Raw genomic sequence first — 21919 nt, 5'->3', positions numbered from 1 at the left:
AGTATTACATGTTGAGATGCAATGTACCTCCTTCCTAAACTCACTGTTCTCTCATTCATACTTTGCTTTTGGTAAGTGTCTCAACTGCCTTAAATTGTAATAAAACAACATAAGTGGAAGGGGGAACATCGACAATGCTATGGTTTTTACTTTTCATTAAAGTGGAGCTGCCAATCCAATTATGATTTAGACATAGATAATGGCAAACTTTACAAAATTTGAGAAATTCTGAGTAGATTAAAAAAAAAATAGTTTCTAGTGGCACATTTTAAAGATTTGCAAGCTTACACTCAAAAGGGGACAATATTATTAACGAATTGAATAGCTAAATACGATATTGGGTAAGCCATAAATTTAAAAGTCATTGAAAAGTAGCCAATTTTTAACTTTAAAGTCTATGAGACTGTCATAGTACGTATTTATGCATCAAAAGAGGCTACTTCTCAACGAATCATTAGCTATTTTAAGAATAACTTTAAATGTACATGATTGAAGTTGAAAATTTGTGTATGGGCTTCAAACATTTTTATTTGAAGTATAACTTCATGACGGCTAAACATCAAACATTTTTACTTCATATTTGGTATGACTTGTCCAAGCCAACTTCAGGCAAATTTTTACGGAAGTAGCTTGAATAGTTTCACTAAAGCTACCTAAATACAAATATCAATTAAATATTATTTTTAAAAAAGTATACAAACTAAATGGAGATGTCATGTTGCTTCCATCAATCTCCTATCCTAAGATTGTTTCTCCGCAATCTAATCAAATAAGATAATCTCATAAAAATTTTATTATAAATTCAGATGAATTCATTGCTTGCGAGTTATATCTAACCCTCCGAGTAAAAGATTGATTGGAAAGAAGCGTCGTGGTTCGACTCATAACCGTGTATAGGCCGAGTTTGGGGCGGAAGTTGAAGCGTCCAATACCGACTGATGAGACCATCCTTGTTAAGATTGGATTAGAGAACCCTTATGAAAGTGACTCGTAACGCGTTACAACAATGTGCTTTTTTTATTTTATTTTATACATTTAAGTTAAGTGGGGACCTATTTATAGTCTTCACCCGACAACAAACCTAATAGTAGTAATAATTTTATTACTTAAAAGGTGTAGTTTGATCAGTGAGATAAAAATATATAATCTTCCGATATTTTATGAAATTATTTTATTATGTGTTTGTTAATATAATTTTAAATAGAAAAATAAGGAAGTCATGTATTAGTATGCAATGTTAATAGATAGTGAAATATTGTTTTTCTTTTTGAAGGTCCAGGCTTGTTGGCATCCATTTTAATACTATTCGTATTCTAGTAGTTTTGTTTTTATTTTTGTGTTTTGATTATTACGTTATATTATTATTGTTATTATTCTTTTCTAATAGATTTTGCACATACTTTCTTACTAATTGTTATGCTTTCTTCATTATTATTTTTTCTTGTATTTGTTATACGTAGAAAGTTTTTTAGAAGCAATATATTTATTTCTATAATATAGTAATAAGATCTACTCACCCTCTATCTTCCCCAAATCCATTATCACTACATATATTATTATTATTATATTATATTATATTCTAATATGTTATTTATTCGTCCCACCCACCAAGCGACCCGTAATATAAAAATACACGGCCTTCTCAGAAAATTACAAACTTCATAAAATAATGATTGACCCACACGCCCAATTTGCCAACTTTTCCCCAATTGGCCCCCTCTCACGAAAATTCTATAAATCACTATCTTCATTGTCTATTTAAAGGAGTGGACACACACAGTTTTAGCATAGCTTCCCATATCATTATCCACACACACCATACAAATTACAAAAAATAAATTGTATTTTTAGCTCTTTGATGATCTAATCTGAAAAATATCTCATCTTTACCTGTTTTATAGACTAAATACAGATTAATTCCAACTGGGTTTTGTTCCTTTTTTTCCCTATCTCCATAACGGCCCTAATTTGCAGTTCTCTCTCTCTCTCTCTCTCTATATATATATATCTCCTTCTTGATTTGGAGGGTTTTCTTCTTTAGGAAGAACAGAGAAAAGTGTGTCTTTTAATTTTCTTTTGGAGTTTGTACGATATGGCAATGACGAAGACCTTATCTATGATTTCAAGAACAGGAAGAGACCTGCAGAGATACAATGATGGATGTCGTCAAGTTGTTGGGTGCGTATTCTTTTTGGATCTTTCATATGATTTTTTGGTTGAGTTTCAAGAAAGTCGAAATCTTTTTATGTTGGGTTGTGTTTAATTTTGAATTTCAATTCTGGGTATGTTGGATTTTTTTCTTTTGAGAATTTGATCTGATTTTTCTGTCAATTTTTTACCAATGGTGCAGATGCATTCCGTACAGATATAGAAAAACAAATCAATCGTCTACAGTTCTAGGGACCCAAATCGATGATTTGGAATTCTTATTGATCAGCTCACAGAAGAGTCCAAAGTGGATGTTTCCTAAGGTACAATTTCAATCCAATTTGTCTGTTGTATTTGGCTCCCTATTTAGAGTTTGTATAGTATTCTTAATCATTCTTGGATTTGACATTCTTTGTTTTGCTATGATTTTACAGGGTGGTTGGGAAACTGATGAGGCATTAGAAGATGCTGCTTTAAGAGAGACTTTTGAGGAATCTGGTGTAATTGGTGATGTTGAGGTTCAGGAGTATTTAGGTACTTGGAGTTTTAAGAGCAAAAGCCAAGGAACATTTCATGAGGGGCATATGTTTCCTTTGCTTGTCACAGAAGAACTAGATGATTGGCCTGAGAAAACTGTCCGAAAACGTCTATGGGTAAGTTGTGAATCTGCCTACTTAAGCTATCCTGATCTCGAGTCGATTTGATTTGTGTAATTTGTTAGTAGGATAATGTATCCTGATGTTATATTTGATTACATCTTGCAGTTGAAATTTAGTGAAGCAAGGGAAGTATGTTGGCATTCCTGGATGAAGGAGGCTTTAGATGTCTTTGCTTCTAAGCTCACAAAAAGAAATAAAGATGACGAGCCTCAGACATGCCCTTTCGATGAATTGTCCTATGAACAGACAGTTGTTGCTGTATCTAATTTTAACACAATGTTTTATGAAGAACCAATAATCAGCATTGAAGCTAATGACTTGACCTGTGAGGAGGAGCTGAGAATTAGCCTTGTAGCTAAGCCTTCTCTAGGTAAGCTCATGTTCAATGAAGAAGCAAGGCGAAAGCCGTTTTTCAATGAAATTAGTAATGTAGCAAACTCAATGTTCAGTGAAGAAGCAAGAATGAGCACCAAAGCCCAGAAGATGTTCAATGAAAAATTGGGAAGAATAAGCATTGCTGCTTTCAGCTAGCAAACAAATGAAGGAAGAAACCTCAAGACTTCTAAGAACGGAGAATGAGGAACCAGGGACGTCTATCCAGTATAATTCCCCACAAGCTGGGAGCCAAGAATCAGCATTATGTAAAGGAGAAAGATAGAACCTTGCAACGCTGTCGACAGAAATTTTGATGAATCTAATAATGCAGGAGTTGGCATTGTTACCCACAATCTGCAATGAAAGAAGAATCATCATCAGCAGTATTATGGACCAGAGAAAAGAACCTTTCAAATCCCTGCCTGATAGAACTCTCTATATTGTCCCTTTAACTAGATAAGAAGTTTGAGTTAACCATGTTTTTGATGATCCAATGAGAAACTAATCCAGTTTCTCAATGGCATAATACATACATAGGCACACAAATTTGGCCTCAATTGGCAAGTAAACACTTCAAATTTGGAAGTGCACATCTAGACACCCCAACTCGTCCTTGTCTCGTGGACATCCAACGCTGACACGACACATAAATTTTGGAGGTGTCTAGATGATTATTTTGTAAGTTGGAGTGTTTAACTGGCACAGTGGAGACGACTTGAGGTGTTGCATCCTCAGTTGCCGATTGAGGCCAAGTTTGACTGTCTGTATGTATTATGCCTTTCTCAAACTCCAGATATAGGGATCTTTCAGGATAGATAGATTTAGAGGGTAATTTCAAAAGTTTCTAACTTCATTCTTTAATTCTTTTTTGTTCTTACGCAGTCAAAAAAAATGTACATGATCATTCAGTTGTATGTAAAGAACACCAAAATTGAACCCAAAATAATTGTCTCTAGTTGTTGGCATAACCCTGTTCATTCAATGATTGAAGTATAAAGCAATTGATATGAAGTTCTTGACTTGTCTGAGTTCTGGATAAATTTATTACTATTGGGAGGGATAGGTGAGGAACTTGATTTTTCAGACTCTTCTACTAACCATATATATTTTTATTTTAGAACTCTAGATTGAGACCAGTTCAACATATATTATTGCCGACATGATAGAAAATAATGAAAACCAATTGTAGTTGACTGCATATGATATGTATACTAACATAACATACAGGGAAGTTGCCATGAAAGAAAGAAACATGGTTTAGAATTATTTTGTTGGAAGCATCCATGAGTCGTGGAGTGTCTTTGAGAATCATATGATTTTATTTAATAATGTTATGGACATGTATGTTGGGAGTTCACACCCATCATGCACCAAATATCTCTTAAAATAACTCAAGATATGGTTGATGAAGTAGTAATAAATAAGATCTTTTAATAAGTTGTATGTCACCAGCCAAACTATACAACAAAGTTGCCTATGTTTCATCTAGACAAAGACAAATTTGGTATTAAGACTTGTCTTGATTTCTCATGTTTTTGTGAATTCACATTAGTATCCACTCGTGGTTGCGTGACATGTTAGAATCAAGTGGACATATTCTATTACAAAAGGTTGGATATATTTTTATAGTTTCATACGTTATGTTATAAAGAAAGTAGGAACATAAATTCAGATTTCATTAATAAAATTACATTGAGTATATTATTGTTTGTAAGATAAGAACATAAAATATATTTTCAAGTGTGTATTCATTTTTACTCAAGGTCTCACATTCGATCTTGTATATGGAGTTAAATTAAATATGTCCCTCTCAAAGTTTCAAAATTCTTTATTATTTCCAATAAACCTAAAGTGACCACATTGCTATTTATTCTTTGCATTTGCAATTTCCCCCCCCAGGGAATGTATGTAAGAATTAACAAGAAAATGAAGGAAAAAAGAAATTCCACGATCAAAACAATAAAATCAAATTAACTATTGAATTAAAGAAGATAAAAAAAAATTGAATACCTTTAACTTTGCGTGAAAGATTAAACATTCTCATAATATCACTTTTATTTTAATTCAAAAATCAAAAATAAATAAATTATAATCGATTATCTCACTCCTGTCCGAAAAAGAGAGTATATATGTGAGTCATTTGTTAAAAAAAAAAGAAGATATATATTGATCACTTTTTTTTTAACAAAGGATATAATTGGGTCGGGTCATATATATCTAAAATCAACGGTCGACTTTGTCATTTCAAATTCAAAATCTGATATTTGCAGAGTGTATCCGTTAGAAAGCCTTCAAGTCTTTCTGGAAGACGACGCAAATCGCCATTGAAACCCTAAAATGGGAAGAATTGGAGTGAAAAGTGATTATGAAGAACTCCGAAACGCCCAAATCTTGGAAAATAAGGTCTTCTTCTCTCTCAATTATGAGTGTATATCTATTTCCTGTCAATGTTTTAATTGCTATTAGCTGAATTTGTCTTTAATTACAGGCGCGATTGGCCAGTCTTGGACTTCAAAAAACTGTCGCAGAGCTTCGATCTATCAGTTCTAAGCCACAATCTGAGAAGAGAAAATATAACAAAGTTGACTACTTCTCAACCCCTTTGCGCCGATCTAATAGATTGAAAGACAACTCTTCCGAATCTGAGAAGAGAAAACCTAACAAAGTTGACAACTTCTCAACCCCTTTGCGCCGATCTAATAGATTGAAAGACAACTCTTCCGAATCTGAGAAGAGAAAACCTAACAAAGTTGACAACTTCTCAACCCCTTTGCGCCGATCTAATAGATTGAAAGACAACTCTTCCGAATTAGCATTGCGTTCTTCGGATCGCTTGAACGAGAATTCATGCCGCACTGCAAAAAGTCTGTATTATTGTCTCTTTTCTCATTTCTTTTTGGTTTTAATTTCCCCCCATAAGTGTGGATTTTGAAATGAGAATGTCTCCTTTTTTGCATTGCTTTTAGGGAAATTGGGACTTTTTGAAGAAGGAGATGATGAAGATGCTATTGAGAAGAGACCAGCTAATGCACCTCTGTTGAGAATGAAAGATGGCTTAATGCTGCATCTTACGCCGGAAGCTTTGGCTCGGCGTTGCGCCAGCAAGGACAGGGGGACTATATATGACCGTTTCTTGGGTATTTGCTGTCACTTTTGCAGGTTTTGAACTCATTCTCGAATGCACCTTGCTTAGTTTTTTTTGCTTTCCATTTTACAAAGTGTTTAAGTTCTGTGCACTATTATAATCATGATCTGATAACCTGGTAAAAATGTTGATTAATCTAATATAACAAGTTAAATATATAATGATAGTGTAAAGAATCCTCACCTTTAGGTATATAGATTAAATCCTTTTGTAAATCCCAGTTTCTGGTCACTCACTGTGCAGTGAATTGAGGGACTTCCTCCAAGAGAGCTCCTTTGTTTTCTTTATGCTAAGGAAGTGTGAATTTTGTGTCATCCCTCTTGTATTAAGGTTAGCAAACCAGAAATGATAAATATGAAAATAAAAACAAATAGTATCCGAGTCCACAGAATTCACTGTGTGTCCTTAAAGGAATTTAATCCCCTCACTGTACCCGAGGTTAAGGATTATTTCCTCCCAAGATAAAACGGATAAACTATTAAAGAAGTAGCGGTACCTCAAACTTCAATAATTTTAGCGAATTCAAAAGCCAACAGCAAAATCACACAAAGACTCAACTTTGTTCGTAAGAAAATATATGCAGAAGAGGGAGAATTCAATGAATTAAAAGGAGAGAAAAATCCTCTATTTATACACAACAAAGGGTAGTGTGAACAGGTGTTTATTGTGGCTTATCGAAAAAGTCACAATCCTTTACAAAAGTCACAACCTTTCACAAAAGTCGCAATTCTTTAAAAAAGTCACAACCTTTCGAAAAGGTGACAACCTTTCATTTTCCATTCACACCTTTAAAACCCAACATTTTGCGCTTGAATTTACATCTGTGCCAGCTTAGCTTGTCCTTACATATCACAAAAATGCTAAGGTGATCAGTTGAAAATGATAATATGTGAATGCTAATGCAGGCAGAAGAAATTATGTGGTGAAGAAGACTGTAAACGATGTGGTAATTCAGACATGGATCAACCTTGCTTAGGTTAGTCTTACAAATTCTTTATTTTTTTGTGGTACTTACTAGCCTGTAAACAGTCTGATGAATATAAAATTTCTTATACAGGCAAGACAGATTGTTCAATTTGTCATTCTAGCAATGGTGTTCTCTGCCGAGGTTGTCTTAAGGTTCGATATGGTGAAGGTGAGACAATAGCCATTCATTTTAGATACTGAAGGTTATATGAAGTTACATGGTTTTGATCTGAAAGTCACTCATGTTGTACACATTACTTTTCTGTTCTGTTTGATAGAAGGCCCATGATTGGAAACTCTGTGATATTGATCTTTGCTTTCTCACTTATGAATGCCTATTAGTACTAAATATGTGCAAATTGTGCTAGAAATGGAGGATGTGAGAGCAAATAAAGAATGGATATGTCCTCATTGTACTGAAGAAAAAGGCATCAATCCATATTGGATATGTAATAGGTACGTAGTGGTTATATAAAACAGGACTAGTCGTTAGATTATTAAATTTCTTTTGATACTGATAACTTCATTTGGTTTTTTCTTGGTTCATGGATTGATGCTCATGCTTATTTACGTATTTCTAGCTCATTGTGCCTCAAGAAGCGAAAGATGGCTCCAACTGGGATCGCCATATTCAGAGGTTTGTATGTTTTTTCACTAGTTTACTTGAGGTTTTTGCTCATATCTGTTGTTATAAAGTGTGTGCACTGAGAATTGTTCTAATTTCTTGCGTTTTTGTTTTTCTCTCTCTCGTTGTTGGACAAAACAGCTAGAGAGATGGGATACAAATCAGTGGCACATCTGTTGATGGATCAGCTTCAGGGAGCAGTGAAGGGTAGATAAACTACTTTTAGTGCATTGTAAACTTCTTGTTGGATTTAAGAGCCTAGATATGCAGTAGAATTAGCTTCAGAATGTAAAAATGAATATTATGACTTATGAAGACCAATCACCAGTTCTCATGGCAAGGATCCTCATTTCGAGATTTATGCCACCTTTCTTTTGAGGTTATATCTAAAGCCTAAAGGAAGACGTCACTTGTGAAATTACACTAAATATGTTGTTGTCATCTAAAACAAGAATTTTTCAATGGGTGTCCTTTTTATAAGCTTGATTCTTGTTCAGGAAATTTGTCCAAAAGTGGCCTTGGCGCTATACATCTGTCATGACCTGCTTCTTCTTGCCTTGTGAAATACGCGTAAATTTAGAAAAGAATGAGATACATGTTAAAAATGGAAAGACATTGAATGATAACATTCAATTGAACTTCTATTGTCTATCCTAATAATTTAGCTTGGTATAATTGAAGAAAATTAAAGGACAAAATTGTTTGGTTTTACTGTCTTGAATAAGAAAGAATTTGTTCCTTTTACATACGTATACTTAATTTTGCGACGGAAAAGTGGTATCAGGGTATTATGTGATAGAAGATTACCTATTGAAGTAAAAGATAAGTTATATAAATTACTATAAGACTTATGAACGTTGGGATGATAAAGTCCAACACCTCCGTAAAACGAGTGTTGCGGATGTAGATTAGAAATGACTATTTTCTTTAGACGATGCAAGTGGCACAATTGAGAAGAAAATGTGAGGTCGTTTGGACGTGTCATGTGTCTACCTATAGATGTACCCGTTCGTAAGGTAGGGGTATTCATGGTTTGAATAAAAATGGATTCAAATCGAAAAATCAAATCAAACCAATTAAATAAATCGATTTTATTGGGTTTGATTTGATTTTAGATTTCATCAAAATTTATTTATAATTTATTTATGAAAGCAAAATGCTCAAGACGTGAACATTTATCTTATTGATTTCACGTATGTGAGTGTCTATAACAATTCTTGGTGGGACTAGGAATGCCATTGTTTCTTCTGGTGAATTTTAAAGCTTTATTTATAGTAAATTCAGTGATAGAAAATTTTGTAATGTCATTTGTTCTAACTATTTTTTTGTTTTGAATGAATTATTTTTTTTCTTTTTTTTTAAGTATGGTTAATAACCAAATAATCGAATCAAACCAAATCGAAATCAATAACAACCAAATAATTCAATAAGTTCTCCGAGTGAAAATGATAAATATATATTATATTTAATTTGATTTAGTTATGATAATTTAAAAATTATTTAAATTAATTTAATTTTAATTTTAATTTTAATCAATAAGCGACCATGAAAACTGTGCTGTAAGGTATGAAACTATGGTAAGTAAACGTCGGTATTCCGGCATTTCAAAAATTAAAAAAATGTCAGCCTTTGTCGAGGGTATATATTAGAAGAAAGACGAGGGAAAATCGCAGTTGAAAACCTAAAAGACCATCAATGGGAAGGCTAATAGTGAAAGGTGACTATGAAGAACTGCGAAAAGCTCAAATCTTGGAAAACCAGGTCTTTCTTCTCTATCCATTTTCTGTCAATGTTAATTGCAAATAGTAGCTGATTTTCATGGGGTACTGTACAGGCTAGATTGGCCAGTCTTGGACTTCAAAAAATCATCGGAGAGCTTCGAACTAAATCACAATCAGAGAAGAAAAAATATAACAAAGTGGACTACTTCTCCGCCCCTTTGCGTCGTTCCAATCGATTGAAAGGCCACTCTGCACCATCACCAATAAGTTTGTGTTTTTATCTGTATTTTCGATATGAAAATGTATGTGTTTCTTTGTATATTGTGTTTTCATGGAGATTGTATCTTTTTGAAGAGGTTCTTTCACCGGAAGCTCCGGCTCAACGTTCCAATCCATTGAAAGTCGGTGTTCGTTGTCACTTCTGCCGATATTACACTCCTTCCCAATTTTTATATTGATGAAATTACAAGATTATAAAATTACAATTGAAAAATAAATTGAAGAAAATAAAATCTCATCTCGCTCTTTTTAAGGAGGAGATTCACTGTACCAAATCTTTTCACCGGTCCAGCCTAACCGAATGGACTTGATTACCCATCAAACTATTAGATCAAAAGGGGTCAAAATAGCGTCACCTAAGCTAAGACTATAGTACATCCCAAACACATACATACAAAATCAAATTTGGAGATTGGAATGAATCGTGACCCTTTATTACCTTGACTTTTTGACCCGCCAAAGTTTGACCTAACTCACACATTTATAATTTGAGAATGCTAATGCAGGCAAAAGGAATTGTGTGGTGAAGAAGATTGTAAGCGTTGTGGTGATTTGGACATGGATCAACCTTGCTTAGGTTAGTCTAACAAGTTCTTTATTGTTTTGGATTGTTCAAGTTGTCATTCTAGCAATGGTGTTCTTTGCCGAGGTTGTCTTAAGGTTCGATATGGTGATGGTGAGACAATAGCTATGCATTTTAGATACTGAAGGTTACATGAAGTCACATGGTTTTAATCTGAAAGCCACACCACTCTTCTGTTCTGTTTGATATAAGTTAGAAACTTTGTGAAATTGATCTTTGCTTTCTCACTTATGAATGTCGATTAGTACTAAATACGTGCAAATTATGCTAGAAATGGAGGATGTGAGAGCAAATAAAGAATGGATATGTCCTCATTGTACTGAAGAAAAAGGCATCAATCCGTATTGGATATGTAATAGGTACGTAGTGGTTCTTTTGATACTGATTACTTCATTTGGTTTTTCTTGGTTCGTGGATTGATTTCTCGCTCATGCTTATTTTTACGTTTTTCTAGTTCATTGTGCCTAAAGAAGCGAAAGATGGCTCCAACTGGGAACGCCATATTCAGAGGTATGTTTGTCACTCATTTACTTGAGGTTTTGTTTGCTCATATCTGTTGTTATATAGTATTGTGTGTGCACTGAGACTTGTTCTAACTTGTTGTGTTTTTGTTTTCCTTTCTCTCCTTGTTGGACAAAACAGCTAGACAGATGGGATACAAATCAGTGGCACATCTGTTAATGGATCAGCTTCAGGGAGCAATGAAGGGTAGATGATAAGCTTTTTGTGGGATGATAAGAGCTACATAGGCAGTAGAATTGGCTTTTGAATGTAAAGATGAAATATTATGAAGATGTAACTGGTGTGATGTAAATTTTATTTTTATTTTTTTCTGTTTTCCGCCAGTGTTTTGTACCCGCTATGGTAATACAGAGTTGCAGTATGTAACTAAGAGCCGTTTGGATGGAGCCCTTTTTAGTTTATCGTGGTGTTTGTCTAATACTAACTTAAGTCATAAAGTTCTTAAAGTCAGTCAAAAATAAAAAGTTCTTTTAACTTTTTTTTTAAGTGTTTAAAGCCATTTTCTAAAAGCACTTATCCATTCAAACGGGCTCTAATTAGTCCAGATTCATGTCTCGTTATCCTTCGATGTAAAATGTTTTCTAATGAACTCACAACTGCCAAGGAAAATGATCTTAGCATCTCATATTTATTTATACACGTGGCCGAGTAATGGACAAAATAGTAACGAAAGGAATATATTCATAATATTTATGGTAAGATTAACAAAGAAAGAAGTAAACCCCTTTTGTCCGTTTGGAGAGAGGTTTTACTACCTTGCTTCTCTATTGTTCCTTCCCCGGAACCAGACTCCGGCGTCTTACATCTAGATTCCGGCCGGCGATGCCGGCTATCCATAACCCTAACTGGTTCTACACTGTTTCGAATATCAATCCGAACTGCGGTTTCTCGACCTTCAGCTTCCCTAAAACCCTCACATTTTCAAGCTCCTTATCTCAACCTCTCAAATTCGTCTCTACTAAGCCTAAACCGTTCCCCGTTAACCGTAAACGACGTCGCTTTGTGACTGTTAATGCAGCTGCAAAGTCGTCCAGCTCCGACCTCTATTCAGTTCTTAATGTCAGTAGAAATGCAACGCTCCAAGAGATCAAAGCATCTTATCGCAAGCTTGCTCGCAAGGTATACTCATCGAATTACTTACTATTTTTTCTCTGTCATTTGTAAGTTGTTATTATTACATTTTTCCTTGTTGCTTAAGCAAGTTTTGTGCTTGAATGTCTTTGATAAACACATCTCTGTCTTGTGGAGAATGCTTATTTGCTTTGTAATCATTGTCTTTACTTGGAAACAGTATCATCCTGATATGAATAAAGGGCCTGGAGCTGAAGAGAAATTTAAGGAGATTAGTGCTGCATATGAGGTAACATCCTTCTTCTTTTCCCTCCTTATCTGTCCTTTGTTATGTTGAATTCATAATTTAATGAAATTTTGCATTACACTTGGCATCCTTAATTTGGAGAAAATGTAGTTTTGGTCTTTTTCTTTCATTGTTTTCAATTTGACTACAAAATGTATATTTAGGTATTATCAGATGATGAGAAAAGGTCTTCATATGACCGATTTGGTGAGGCAGGGTTGCGAGGAGAATATGATGTGCCGGATAGCGGTCCGCAGGGGGTAAAGTATTGACCTTTGTTTATATTTTCATTTTTTTCATATATATTTATATATTTCATTTTTTCTTCATGATGACTGTTATCTGTTTCTGCATGATTTTCTGTTCTCTTAGGTGGACCCTTTTGAAGTGTTTACTGAGTATTTTGGTGAATCAAGTGCCTTTTTTGGAGGAAGCGGTGGATTCGGAGGCTTCAACTTTGATTTCAAGAATAGGGGGAGGCAGAATCTTGATATTCGGTGAGTATCGATGCCAATTTGCTTCTGAAACTATGTATTTCTGTATATCTGGTGTTGGTGATATTAGGATATGTTTCATGCAGAAAACATACAGTTTTAAGATGGTGATTCCCATTTCTCATTGCAGTTGTATCTTTCACCGGGAAGTTTCTGCTTACCCTCCCTCCCCCCCCCCCTAAAAAAAAAAAGAGCATTTACCACTTCTTTATAGTAACGTTCATTGCTGAGGAGAGTTTTGTAGCTCTTATATACTGCTGTGTGAAGGTTTGTAAAAGGTTCCATGGTTTCACCTGCATCAATGAAATATAAGAAGAAAATAGAATAACTTCTCCATCAGCTTTGGTTTGGTTTTATGCATGAAGTAATTAAGGACAAGAGGAAAGAGTTTGATTTGATCTTCCTTCGTAGTCTGTCTTTTCCATTAGCTGAATATGTCTTGATTTTTTTTTTCTTGTCTTTCAGTTATGACCTTGATTTGAGCTTTGAAGAGTCTATATTTGGAGGGAAGCGAGACATCGAAGTACCCTGTCTCGATGAATGTGATAGTTGTGACGGTACTGGTGCTAAATCCAGCAGTGGTGTTAAAGTCTGTTCTGATTGTGGCGGAAGAGGAGGAGTGGTGAAAACACAGAAAACGCCTTTTGGAATTATGTCTCAGGTATTTTCACATACTAGCATGAGAAATTAGTAATTGTTGAATGCTATTGTAATCACTTCTTTTGTTATTCATCTTCTTTTTATCTTACAATCTAAACTGATTTGTTGTTTGAAATGCTATTTTTCTTATGTTTTTCCCCCCAATTTTCACCGCAAAGTTTGCAAGTAGTCCTTCTTCCTTTTTTAGCTCATTGTGTCCATTAGGGGTGTACAAGCCAAACCGTTGAGTCAAACCAAACCAACGAAACAAGTCAAATTGAAAAAAAAAATTGACTTGTGGTTTGGTTTGGTGTTGGAAAAAAAAACCGACCACTCTTGGTTAGGTTTGGTATTAAAAGAAAAAAAATCAAATTGAGCCTAAATCAAACTGACATAATATATTTATATAATTTGAATTTTTTTATACATAAAAAATTATTAATTATAATCTACTTTGTTAATATATCTTAAATTAGTTTATAGTTTTTAATGTTTAGATATATTATTTCAAATTTGGGCTTGTAAATTTTTTTAAAAATATTTGATTTTGTATTTAGTTTGACTGCAACTTTAATCTTATAAATATAACATATAGAACATTGATATTTCAATGAAAGTATTTTGTATTCATGTGAATTTTTAAGTCTTTTTGAAAATTCCTAATGATTTAACGTTTTATGTTTTAGCATATCACACATGTAAGTGAAAATATATTTGATCTCTTTTTCAATCACTACATAATTATAAGAAAATTAAAAAAAAACGAAAGAACCGACTAAAACCGAAACCAAAAAAACCGACTTTATATAGGTTTGATTTGGTTTATAAATTTAATGAACCGACATAATTGGTTTGGTTATTCTTTAGTGAAAAACCAAACCAAACCGACCTATGTACACCCCTAGTGTCCACTTATCAAGGGAAGAAAAGTCTGAAATTTCCCTTTGTCCATTTTCTTAGTCTGCTTTTTTACTTGGCACAATCATTAAGATGATGGTTCAAATAGTGCACCCAAGGTTGTTGCCTAGTGGTCAATGAAGTGAGTGCAAATTTTGGGGACCAAGGTTGAAATCTCATCGGTGACAAATAATACCAGGACAAAGTTACATGAGCTGGCAGAAGGTATTAGGTACCTTCTTACTTCTGTATTTTGGGAGTATAGAATAAGAGAAGTTTAAGAGAACTCATTTTTTAGAACTGCCTTTGATCTTAGGCTTGCAGCTACTAGGCGCGTACCCTTGAACCTAGCCCTCTTTTGGGGCATAAGCATTGAAAGACGGCACAAAGCTTAACACATGTTTTTGAGTCTGTTTCGAACTTGTATTAAGAGTAAAAGAGGCCCCCCCTGAAATTTCTTGTGTTCATAAAATGTAATAAAACTTCCATTTTAGATGGACTAGACATCATTTTGGAACAAAGCAAAAAGAAAAGTAAGAAAGTTAAAATAGCACAGAGGATATTTTCTTAAACCTGAAAAGCTTTAGGAGACTCACTTCTATTCTTCTCCATATAATTTTTTCCATTATTTGCTCTTATGTAACACAAAATTCAATATATGACTTGACCTCACATGTTCCCGATATACTAAATCATTAATACTTTCATGTAATAATTAAATCTGGAGGATCATCATTCTAACATTCCACAATCAATCGTTTTTTTTTTTTGGAATTCTCTTTACAAACAATGCGAATAACTACACGCCACGCTGAATCTTTTACTTTTCATTTACATGATATGATTCAAATATATCAGGAATCAACTGGTATATGGAGTATTCATCATTTCATATACTATTTTGAACTTTATCACCACTGGTTTGTCATGACAAGTTTAATATGACCTTTGTACTATTTCCGGATCAAGTCATATGAGGCTACTGTCATTCATCTATGACAAGTAATCTGCACTACTGTTTCAAGAGAGTGGAACTTTCAAACAAGATACTATTTTGCTCTGTTCACTACATGGTATATTTATTCTGTTCAATGTTTTGTTTTGCTTAAGCACAAAATAAAAGTTCTCTCTGCACATCCAACCTGTGTGTTGTTTGAACAACTTGCTGCTATCTAGTCTGCTGGTCCTTCTTGACTTGCTTTCTAGATGCTGATTCATGTTTTCAGGTATCTACATGCTTGAAATGTGGAGGTAATGGAAAGATAGTAACTGATCATTGTCGAAAATGTGGTGGCCGTGGTCAAGTACAATCAAAACGAAGTATCAAAGTGGTTGTTCCACCTGGAGTTCATGACGGAGCCACGATGCAAGTTCGAGGAGAGGGTAACATTGACAAGAAAAGGTCACCCTTAATTAAAGTTCCTAGTTCATTTGATTAAGCAGATTTCCCCTATTTCATGTATAAGTTTAATGCTTTGACCAAAATCAGTCAATTCACAAGAAAATCTGCAGTATATGCAATTTGAACTTTTAGTTTAATTGATCAAATACATAGTATTATGATTGTAAGTAACATGTTCCTCTGAGTCTAAGTAAATGTTTGATTTGCCTGCTCTGCTCAAAATGTTGCCTCTGCTGCTTGTATTAATTATAGATATTGGAGTTTGTGTCATCAGGGGCAGACACACGTTAGTCGAAGTGGTGTCATCTGACACCTCTTTGTCAGAAAATTTTATTAAATATATCTATAAATGATGTGCAATTATGTATAGATAATAGCGAATGACACCACTTGGCAGACCATACCTCGTGGTCTGATGGTCAAATGCTTGATTTTGCAGAACCAGGTTGGGGGGTTTGAAACCAGCTCCATTCGTTTTTCACACATTTTCTGAACCTCTTGATTAAAAAAGTACGGACTGTAATTTGTAAGAATCAAACTCTGTTTGCCACTGAGCAAAAGTTAGATTAAACCAATGCACCATAACTCATTTCACTATTACGAAGGTGATAAAAATTTAATTCAACTGAATAGCAGTTATATTAGTATAGTATAAACAAATTTAGAACCACCATTTCGAAAGAAAAAACTACTCATCCTTCTCTGTAGTTTGCAACACATATATGTCGTTATTGTGATTTAATACCTTTTACAAATGTCGACACCGCTTATAAAAAATCCTCAATATGCTACCCAGTGTCATGCTTCTCAATCTTCAATACTTTGATGTATGTCCAGTCTTTGATCCTTTTTTTTACTTTTGACAAGCAAACAAGACATCAATTGATCTCTGGCAACAAGGTGCTGGAATTGTGCAGTACAAAAGACATTGATGTGTGTCCTAGATTTTTATCTCCTAGTCGTTGATCTTATGTGGATACTTTCTAGGCTGTGTATGCTCTTCTTTCGGATTTTCTGTTAGTGTCTTCTGTTTCATTCGGTGTTGTTAAACAAGTGCATTAAATCATGAGAATGCTGAAGATTTTGAGGAAGTCTGAGTCACAAAATGAAGTATGTTCTCATTGTAATAGCTATAAACTTATTTAAGCAAAAGTAAGCAGAAGTCCAAAGGAACACGGGCTAAGGAGCTAGCTTTTTATTTATTAATATGCCCAAACTTCTCAATGTTTTTCCTCTCATCTAAGTTAGAAAGTGCAACTTAACCTTTTCTGTTCTTTCTCTTATTCTGTTTCTCTTTGCAAATTTTTATGGTTCTTTTGAGGAGTGGGGTGGGTGTTCGAATGGCCTCAGAGAGATAGATGCGGATATGCTTTTCTCCTTTCCATAATCATCTCACAGCTGAACTTCATCTTCTTTGCAGTAGTATATCTGGTGACCTCTATTTGGTCATCCATGTTGAAGAAAAACGTGAAATTTGGAGGGATGGTCTCAACCTGTACTCAAAATTGGACGTTGATTTTACTGAGGCCATTCTGGGGACAGTTAAGAAGGTAAATAAAAGCATTGCAAAATGAGAATTGCTTGTCTTCTTTCAAAAAGGCACAATTTAATGACAATTAAATTTGAATTGATTGCTAGCAACGTTTTATTCTCATTTCAGTTGTTCCCTATATTCTATATCTGTTTCCCCGCCTTCACCTTCCCTTCCCCCAAACAATTCCTCTTCGTGACATTGTTTGTTTCTGGCATTTTAATTTAGCCTTGAAGTGCTTGCAGATGTTTCCATGTAGGTATAATATCGATATTAATACTTAAAAGAATCACATCACCTGAATTATGACTCATGGGTGTCTATTTTCCTCATATAGACTTCTGTTTGGACTCCTACAGGTGACAACTGTAGATGGTACAAAAGATCTTCAGATTCCTCCTGGATGTCAACCTGGAGAAAAGATTAAAATGTCAAAAATGGGAGTGCCAGACATGAATAGATCCTTAGTGAGAGGAGATCATATTTTTCTGATAAATGTTCTGATCCCGAAGAATCTCAGGTTTGAATTTGTTCATATAAGCTTCAGATACACCCGTATTTCAGTTTGATCAGTTTTGGTTGGATAAGTTGCCACTTCAATTTTCATTTCAAAAAGAAGTTGCCACTTCTGTTTTTATGTAAGGGCTCCTTAATTTGAAGAGTTCTGTTTTGTGCCAATTTTTTCTGTGGATTTTGTCTCTGTCTTTTCCTGAAGCTAAAACCTCATAAACACAAGGCCCTACATGAGGTATCAACCTACCTGTGTGATTAATCAACATAAGAAGCACAATTTTGAGGTTGGAATAAAACTGAAATGTTCCCTTGTTAAGATAATGTCAAAAGTGGTTTAGCTTATGAGACAAAATGTATGCCTTAGTTTCTTCCTTAAAGAATTACATTGACTAAATTTGTTTAATCTGATCAATCAGGATTTATCTTATCTGAACAAAATGGTAGGAAAGATGTTTTAGTTTGTTGCCTTACCTGTTTTAAAGTCTTGAATCTATCTTCCATCCAATGTTGCCACTCTCACAAGCATCTTATGTGAATGAGCTTATTTTGTGATAGTTTTTTTCCTTGTCACCTGAAATATTAGTTTTTTTCCTTGTCACCTGAAATATCTTATAGGCTACCAACCTGAAAAGCACTTCATCTCCTGTTTGTATTTCTTTAAAAGAAAACAAAAATTATTCAGTTTTACATTGATCTGCTAGATAATCCGTAATCAGGGCTGACGAAGTTACTACTCTCTACTCTTAGATTTAATGTAGCTGTTTTGTTAAAGTACTCTAACTTGTGATATGGTATTTGGGTAGAATACGATAAAATCTGCATAAGATAATTGGCTATAAGCACATCTGTTAGAAAACCAGGTTCATGTGGTCAACCTTATTTTATGAAGTAACATAGAGTCTGAGTTACACAAGGTAGGGTAAGGTCTGTGTACACCACCCTCCCCCGACCCTGCTTGTGGGATCACACTGAGTATGTTGTTGTTGTTGTAACATAGAATCTGAGTTGGATAATTGTCTTGAGCAGGAGAAACTATAACATCTTCACTATTTTGCTGCTTATGTGTGTCTGTTCCAATAATGTGTGTTCTCTTCTTCTATGTCAGTGATACAGAGCGCACCTTAGTTGAGAAGTTGGCGTCACTTAGAGCAACATCCAAACAGCATTCAGTCTCATGTGGCGGTATATCTTCTTATTCTCTCTTTCTTGTAAAGAGTCCAAAATCTTTATTTGATAAGAGGAAGACTTTCAGTCAGATAACCATATCACATAACAGAAGAAAAAAATTCAGTCAGAGAGCATGTAAAAGACAGTCGCCTTTGGCAAGTTTGATCACAGATCACCTGTGCAGGCATGACCCGAATGAATGTTATGTGAGAAACAATTATGATGACTAATGTAAGGAGGTATGCAAGGAAGTGAACATGCTAGATGAATTTTAGTACTAACAACGTCTGGTTCTAGCGAAGCCTTTAGTTCTCTCTCACACACATAATTTACTTAGTGGGTGCGCCAAATACATCGCATCCACTCCTTTCAAAGGTAGACCGTTCTCTAAAATCCTCCCCACAATCTTGTAGATTATTTTTTTTTTCAATGAACAATCTTGTAGATAAAACAGTGATGAATATGAGAAGGAGTAGGGACTGGCAAGCTTGAATCAGTGTGGTCTACCATTTGAACCTGAAAATATGGAACCATACTTAGATTGAAGCCTTCAGAAATAATTTCAAATGTGATATCAAAAGGCAAACTAGCCTCATTTCTTTAACACACTCAAGTGTGCAATGTGTCAAAGCATGCCATCAACCTTTCCCTTTTATGTCGTTTGATGCATTTAAGTTGCTGAAGTTATTTATTTCTAGTGTGTCACATTACTCCATGTTCACTAGTTTCTTCATCCTTTACCTTTTGATTTTATTGAAAGGGGTACCAAGAAATAATGTGGATTGGAATCTCGCTTCTGCAGGTGAAAGTAGAGGTGTTGCGCGTTTGTGGAAACCGATCAAAGACTTTCTGAGGTGCATTATGTGCTGCAATCATATTTCATGTTAAGATCATAAAATGCCAGCTTATTTTTGAAAAATTAATTAATCTCCCCTTGTTACTCTGCTGAGCTAATATTTATGAATCGACATACATGAAAAGAAAGAAGAAAACATAAAAGCAACTAGATGAGAATCAAGTCCAGCTGAAGCTATGGAAACTTAAGAAGGAATATCAAAATCTTTTCCACTCGAGTTTTATATAGTATTTTGCATTCTGAAAAAATTACCCTTGTCCGTATTTTTATTAGTTTGTTTATGATCGTTTGTCCACTTTGTAGGATTGGACGATCTGGTAGAAGATTTGCGTCAATTGGCACAGAGACGACGACAGCTTTATGGAGTTTGAACAGACCATTACCTAGTTTTCCTCTAATGACATCACTTTCTGCTATTTTACTTGGAACATGTATTTTAGCCTTTGTGAAAGTTTGTTATAGTAAAATTTTGCTGCGGAAACGATTAGTAGAACTAAATTCTGTTCTTCACAGGAAAATTAAAGAGCAATAGTTGTGATATCGTGCCGCTTAACTCGTGATATATATGATTTTGGAACATGTATTTTTGCTTATCCCTGTGTCATTATCTCCTGTCCATTTCTTACTTCTTTTTTTGACCTAGGCTTCTTAGTGACGAGAGAGGATTGCTATGAAGTGAATCATATTCCTTCAAAGAACCTGTTCCTGCTTTCTTGATTACCACATGCACACTACAGTGCAACTAGAAAAGGAATTCCTCTTTCCTTTCCCTTCACTTTCACGCTGAAGCTTAAAAGAAAAAGTTAAAGTCGTGCCATAAGGGGTCATTCTCTAAATGAATTGGGTTCAGCCTTTAGGTTGTTTAAGTACGTACTAGTGCAAGGATTATGATGTGTTACCATGATCTAGATCGACGTAATATAGCAACGATTATGATGTGTTTAAACAATAAATAAACATGATTAATTAGTTCTTCTAATCTAGGAACTTGTTCGAGTGGATAGTAAGGGGTTCTATGTACTTTTCAGTAGTATGTGAAGGATATAATGGAAATTGGATGGGGTGGCCGACAGTTAATAGAAACAAAGGCTGTGGTTCCAACTCAAAATAAAATAAAATACTATAACCTTGTTGTAAAGTTTAACCTTGAACAGCTTATCCATATGATTAAAGTAAAAGTAACAGTAGTAATGATAATGAAAAGTGAAGAAAGGCAAAAGAAAAAGAAAAAAAAATGGTAACAGCTTGACACAGTTGTCTGTACTAAGGTAAGACTGTTATCAAGGTTTGACAAATTTATAACTAACAACAATATATCGAAGCTGTTTTGACAAATTTATAACTAACAACAATATATCAAAGCTGTTTTTGACAGAGTCACGATTCAAATAAAACAACATGATATATATGTATACTCCTTGATATAAAGTGTTTCATCCTAATTTATTCTTACCTAAACTTTTTGTTCCTCATAATTAGCTTTATTAAAACCCACCTCTATCTTTGGTTGGTAACTAAGATACTTTCATGTAATCAAATCAGTTTATTTTTCCTTATGTCACCTAAGAATTCAATTAAGTAGGATTCCTTCCCATTAACAGAATTAAAAAAAAAATGTTGTCAATTTTGTGTTTGTAGCAACTCTTTATAAAATGATTTATATATAGGGTGTTTTGGTAAGGAGGATTTTCGAGTTTCCTATATTTGGTTGGCCTAATTTTTAAAAAAGTATTTGATTTAGGAAAATAACTTTCTTAAATAAGAAAATGACTTCTCTAATGGAAGTACGGAATACGGAGTAAAAAGGGGCAGCTCGGTGCACTAAAGCTCCCGCTATGCGCAGGGTCCGGGGAAGGGCCCGACCACAAGGGTCTATTGTACGCAGCCTTACCTTGCATTTCTGCCAGAGGCTGTTTTCAGGCTTGAACCCGTGACCTCCTGGTCACGGAGTACAAGTTTTATAAATGATATTGCACACAATTGTCTAATCCTCGTTCTCCTCAAACACACATTCCCGCCCTATATCAATTTCAATTATGT

The 21919-nt window shown here is 34.5% G+C and overlaps 3 protein-coding genes and 1 pseudogene across 4 annotated transcripts; all 4 read left to right on the top strand.

Annotated features, from left to right (window-relative positions):
• Positions 1-1617: 1617 nt before the first annotated feature.
• LOC129895107 (nudix hydrolase 18, mitochondrial-like) lies at positions 1618-4201 on the top strand. 2 transcript variants are annotated; one of them, XM_055970758.1, is made up of 5 exons: positions 1618-2178; positions 2351-2471; positions 2583-2801; positions 2913-3177; positions 3257-4201. In XM_055970758.1, exons 1-5 carry the CDS (start codon positions 2093-2095, stop codon positions 3271-3273), a joined length of 708 nt encoding a protein of 235 aa, XP_055826733.1. In that variant the 5' UTR covers positions 1618-2092; the 3' UTR covers positions 3274-4201. The 2 variants fall into 2 exon arrangements, with proteins under 2 accessions (XP_055826733.1, XP_055826732.1); XM_055970757.1 differs by having other exon boundaries at positions 1642-2178; positions 2913-4201.
• A 1187-nt stretch (positions 4202-5388) lies between these two features.
• Positions 5389-8445, top strand: LOC129895254 (uncharacterized). Its single transcript, XM_055970938.1, has 8 exons — positions 5389-5585; positions 5671-6046; positions 6149-6341; positions 7233-7303; positions 7385-7462; positions 7662-7749; positions 7875-7930; positions 8060-8445. The coding sequence occupies exons 1-8, from the start codon at positions 5520-5522 to the stop codon at positions 8131-8133; spliced, it is 1002 nt and encodes a 333-aa protein (XP_055826913.1). The 5' UTR covers positions 5389-5519; the 3' UTR covers positions 8134-8445.
• An 887-nt stretch (positions 8446-9332) lies between these two features.
• On the top strand, positions 9333-11206 carry LOC129893915 (uncharacterized; annotated as a pseudogene).
• A 506-nt stretch (positions 11207-11712) lies between these two features.
• On the top strand, positions 11713-20472 carry LOC129895594 (uncharacterized). The gene is made up of 11 exons (XM_055971319.1): positions 11713-12142; positions 12315-12383; positions 12545-12640; positions 12753-12877; positions 13340-13535; positions 15637-15812; positions 17233-17362; positions 17703-17863; positions 18962-19038; positions 19826-19877; positions 20183-20472. The coding sequence occupies exons 1-11, from the start codon at positions 11846-11848 to the stop codon at positions 20409-20411; spliced, it is 1608 nt and encodes a 535-aa protein (XP_055827294.1). The 5' UTR covers positions 11713-11845; the 3' UTR covers positions 20412-20472.
• Positions 20473-21919: the final 1447 nt, after the last annotated feature.

This window comes from Solanum dulcamara, chromosome 7, assembly GCF_947179165.1.
Source record: "Solanum dulcamara chromosome 7, daSolDulc1.2, whole genome shotgun sequence".
Taxonomy (NCBI): Eukaryota; Viridiplantae; Streptophyta; class Magnoliopsida; order Solanales; family Solanaceae; genus Solanum; species Solanum dulcamara.
This window is presented reverse-complemented; position numbering and strand designations above follow the sequence as displayed.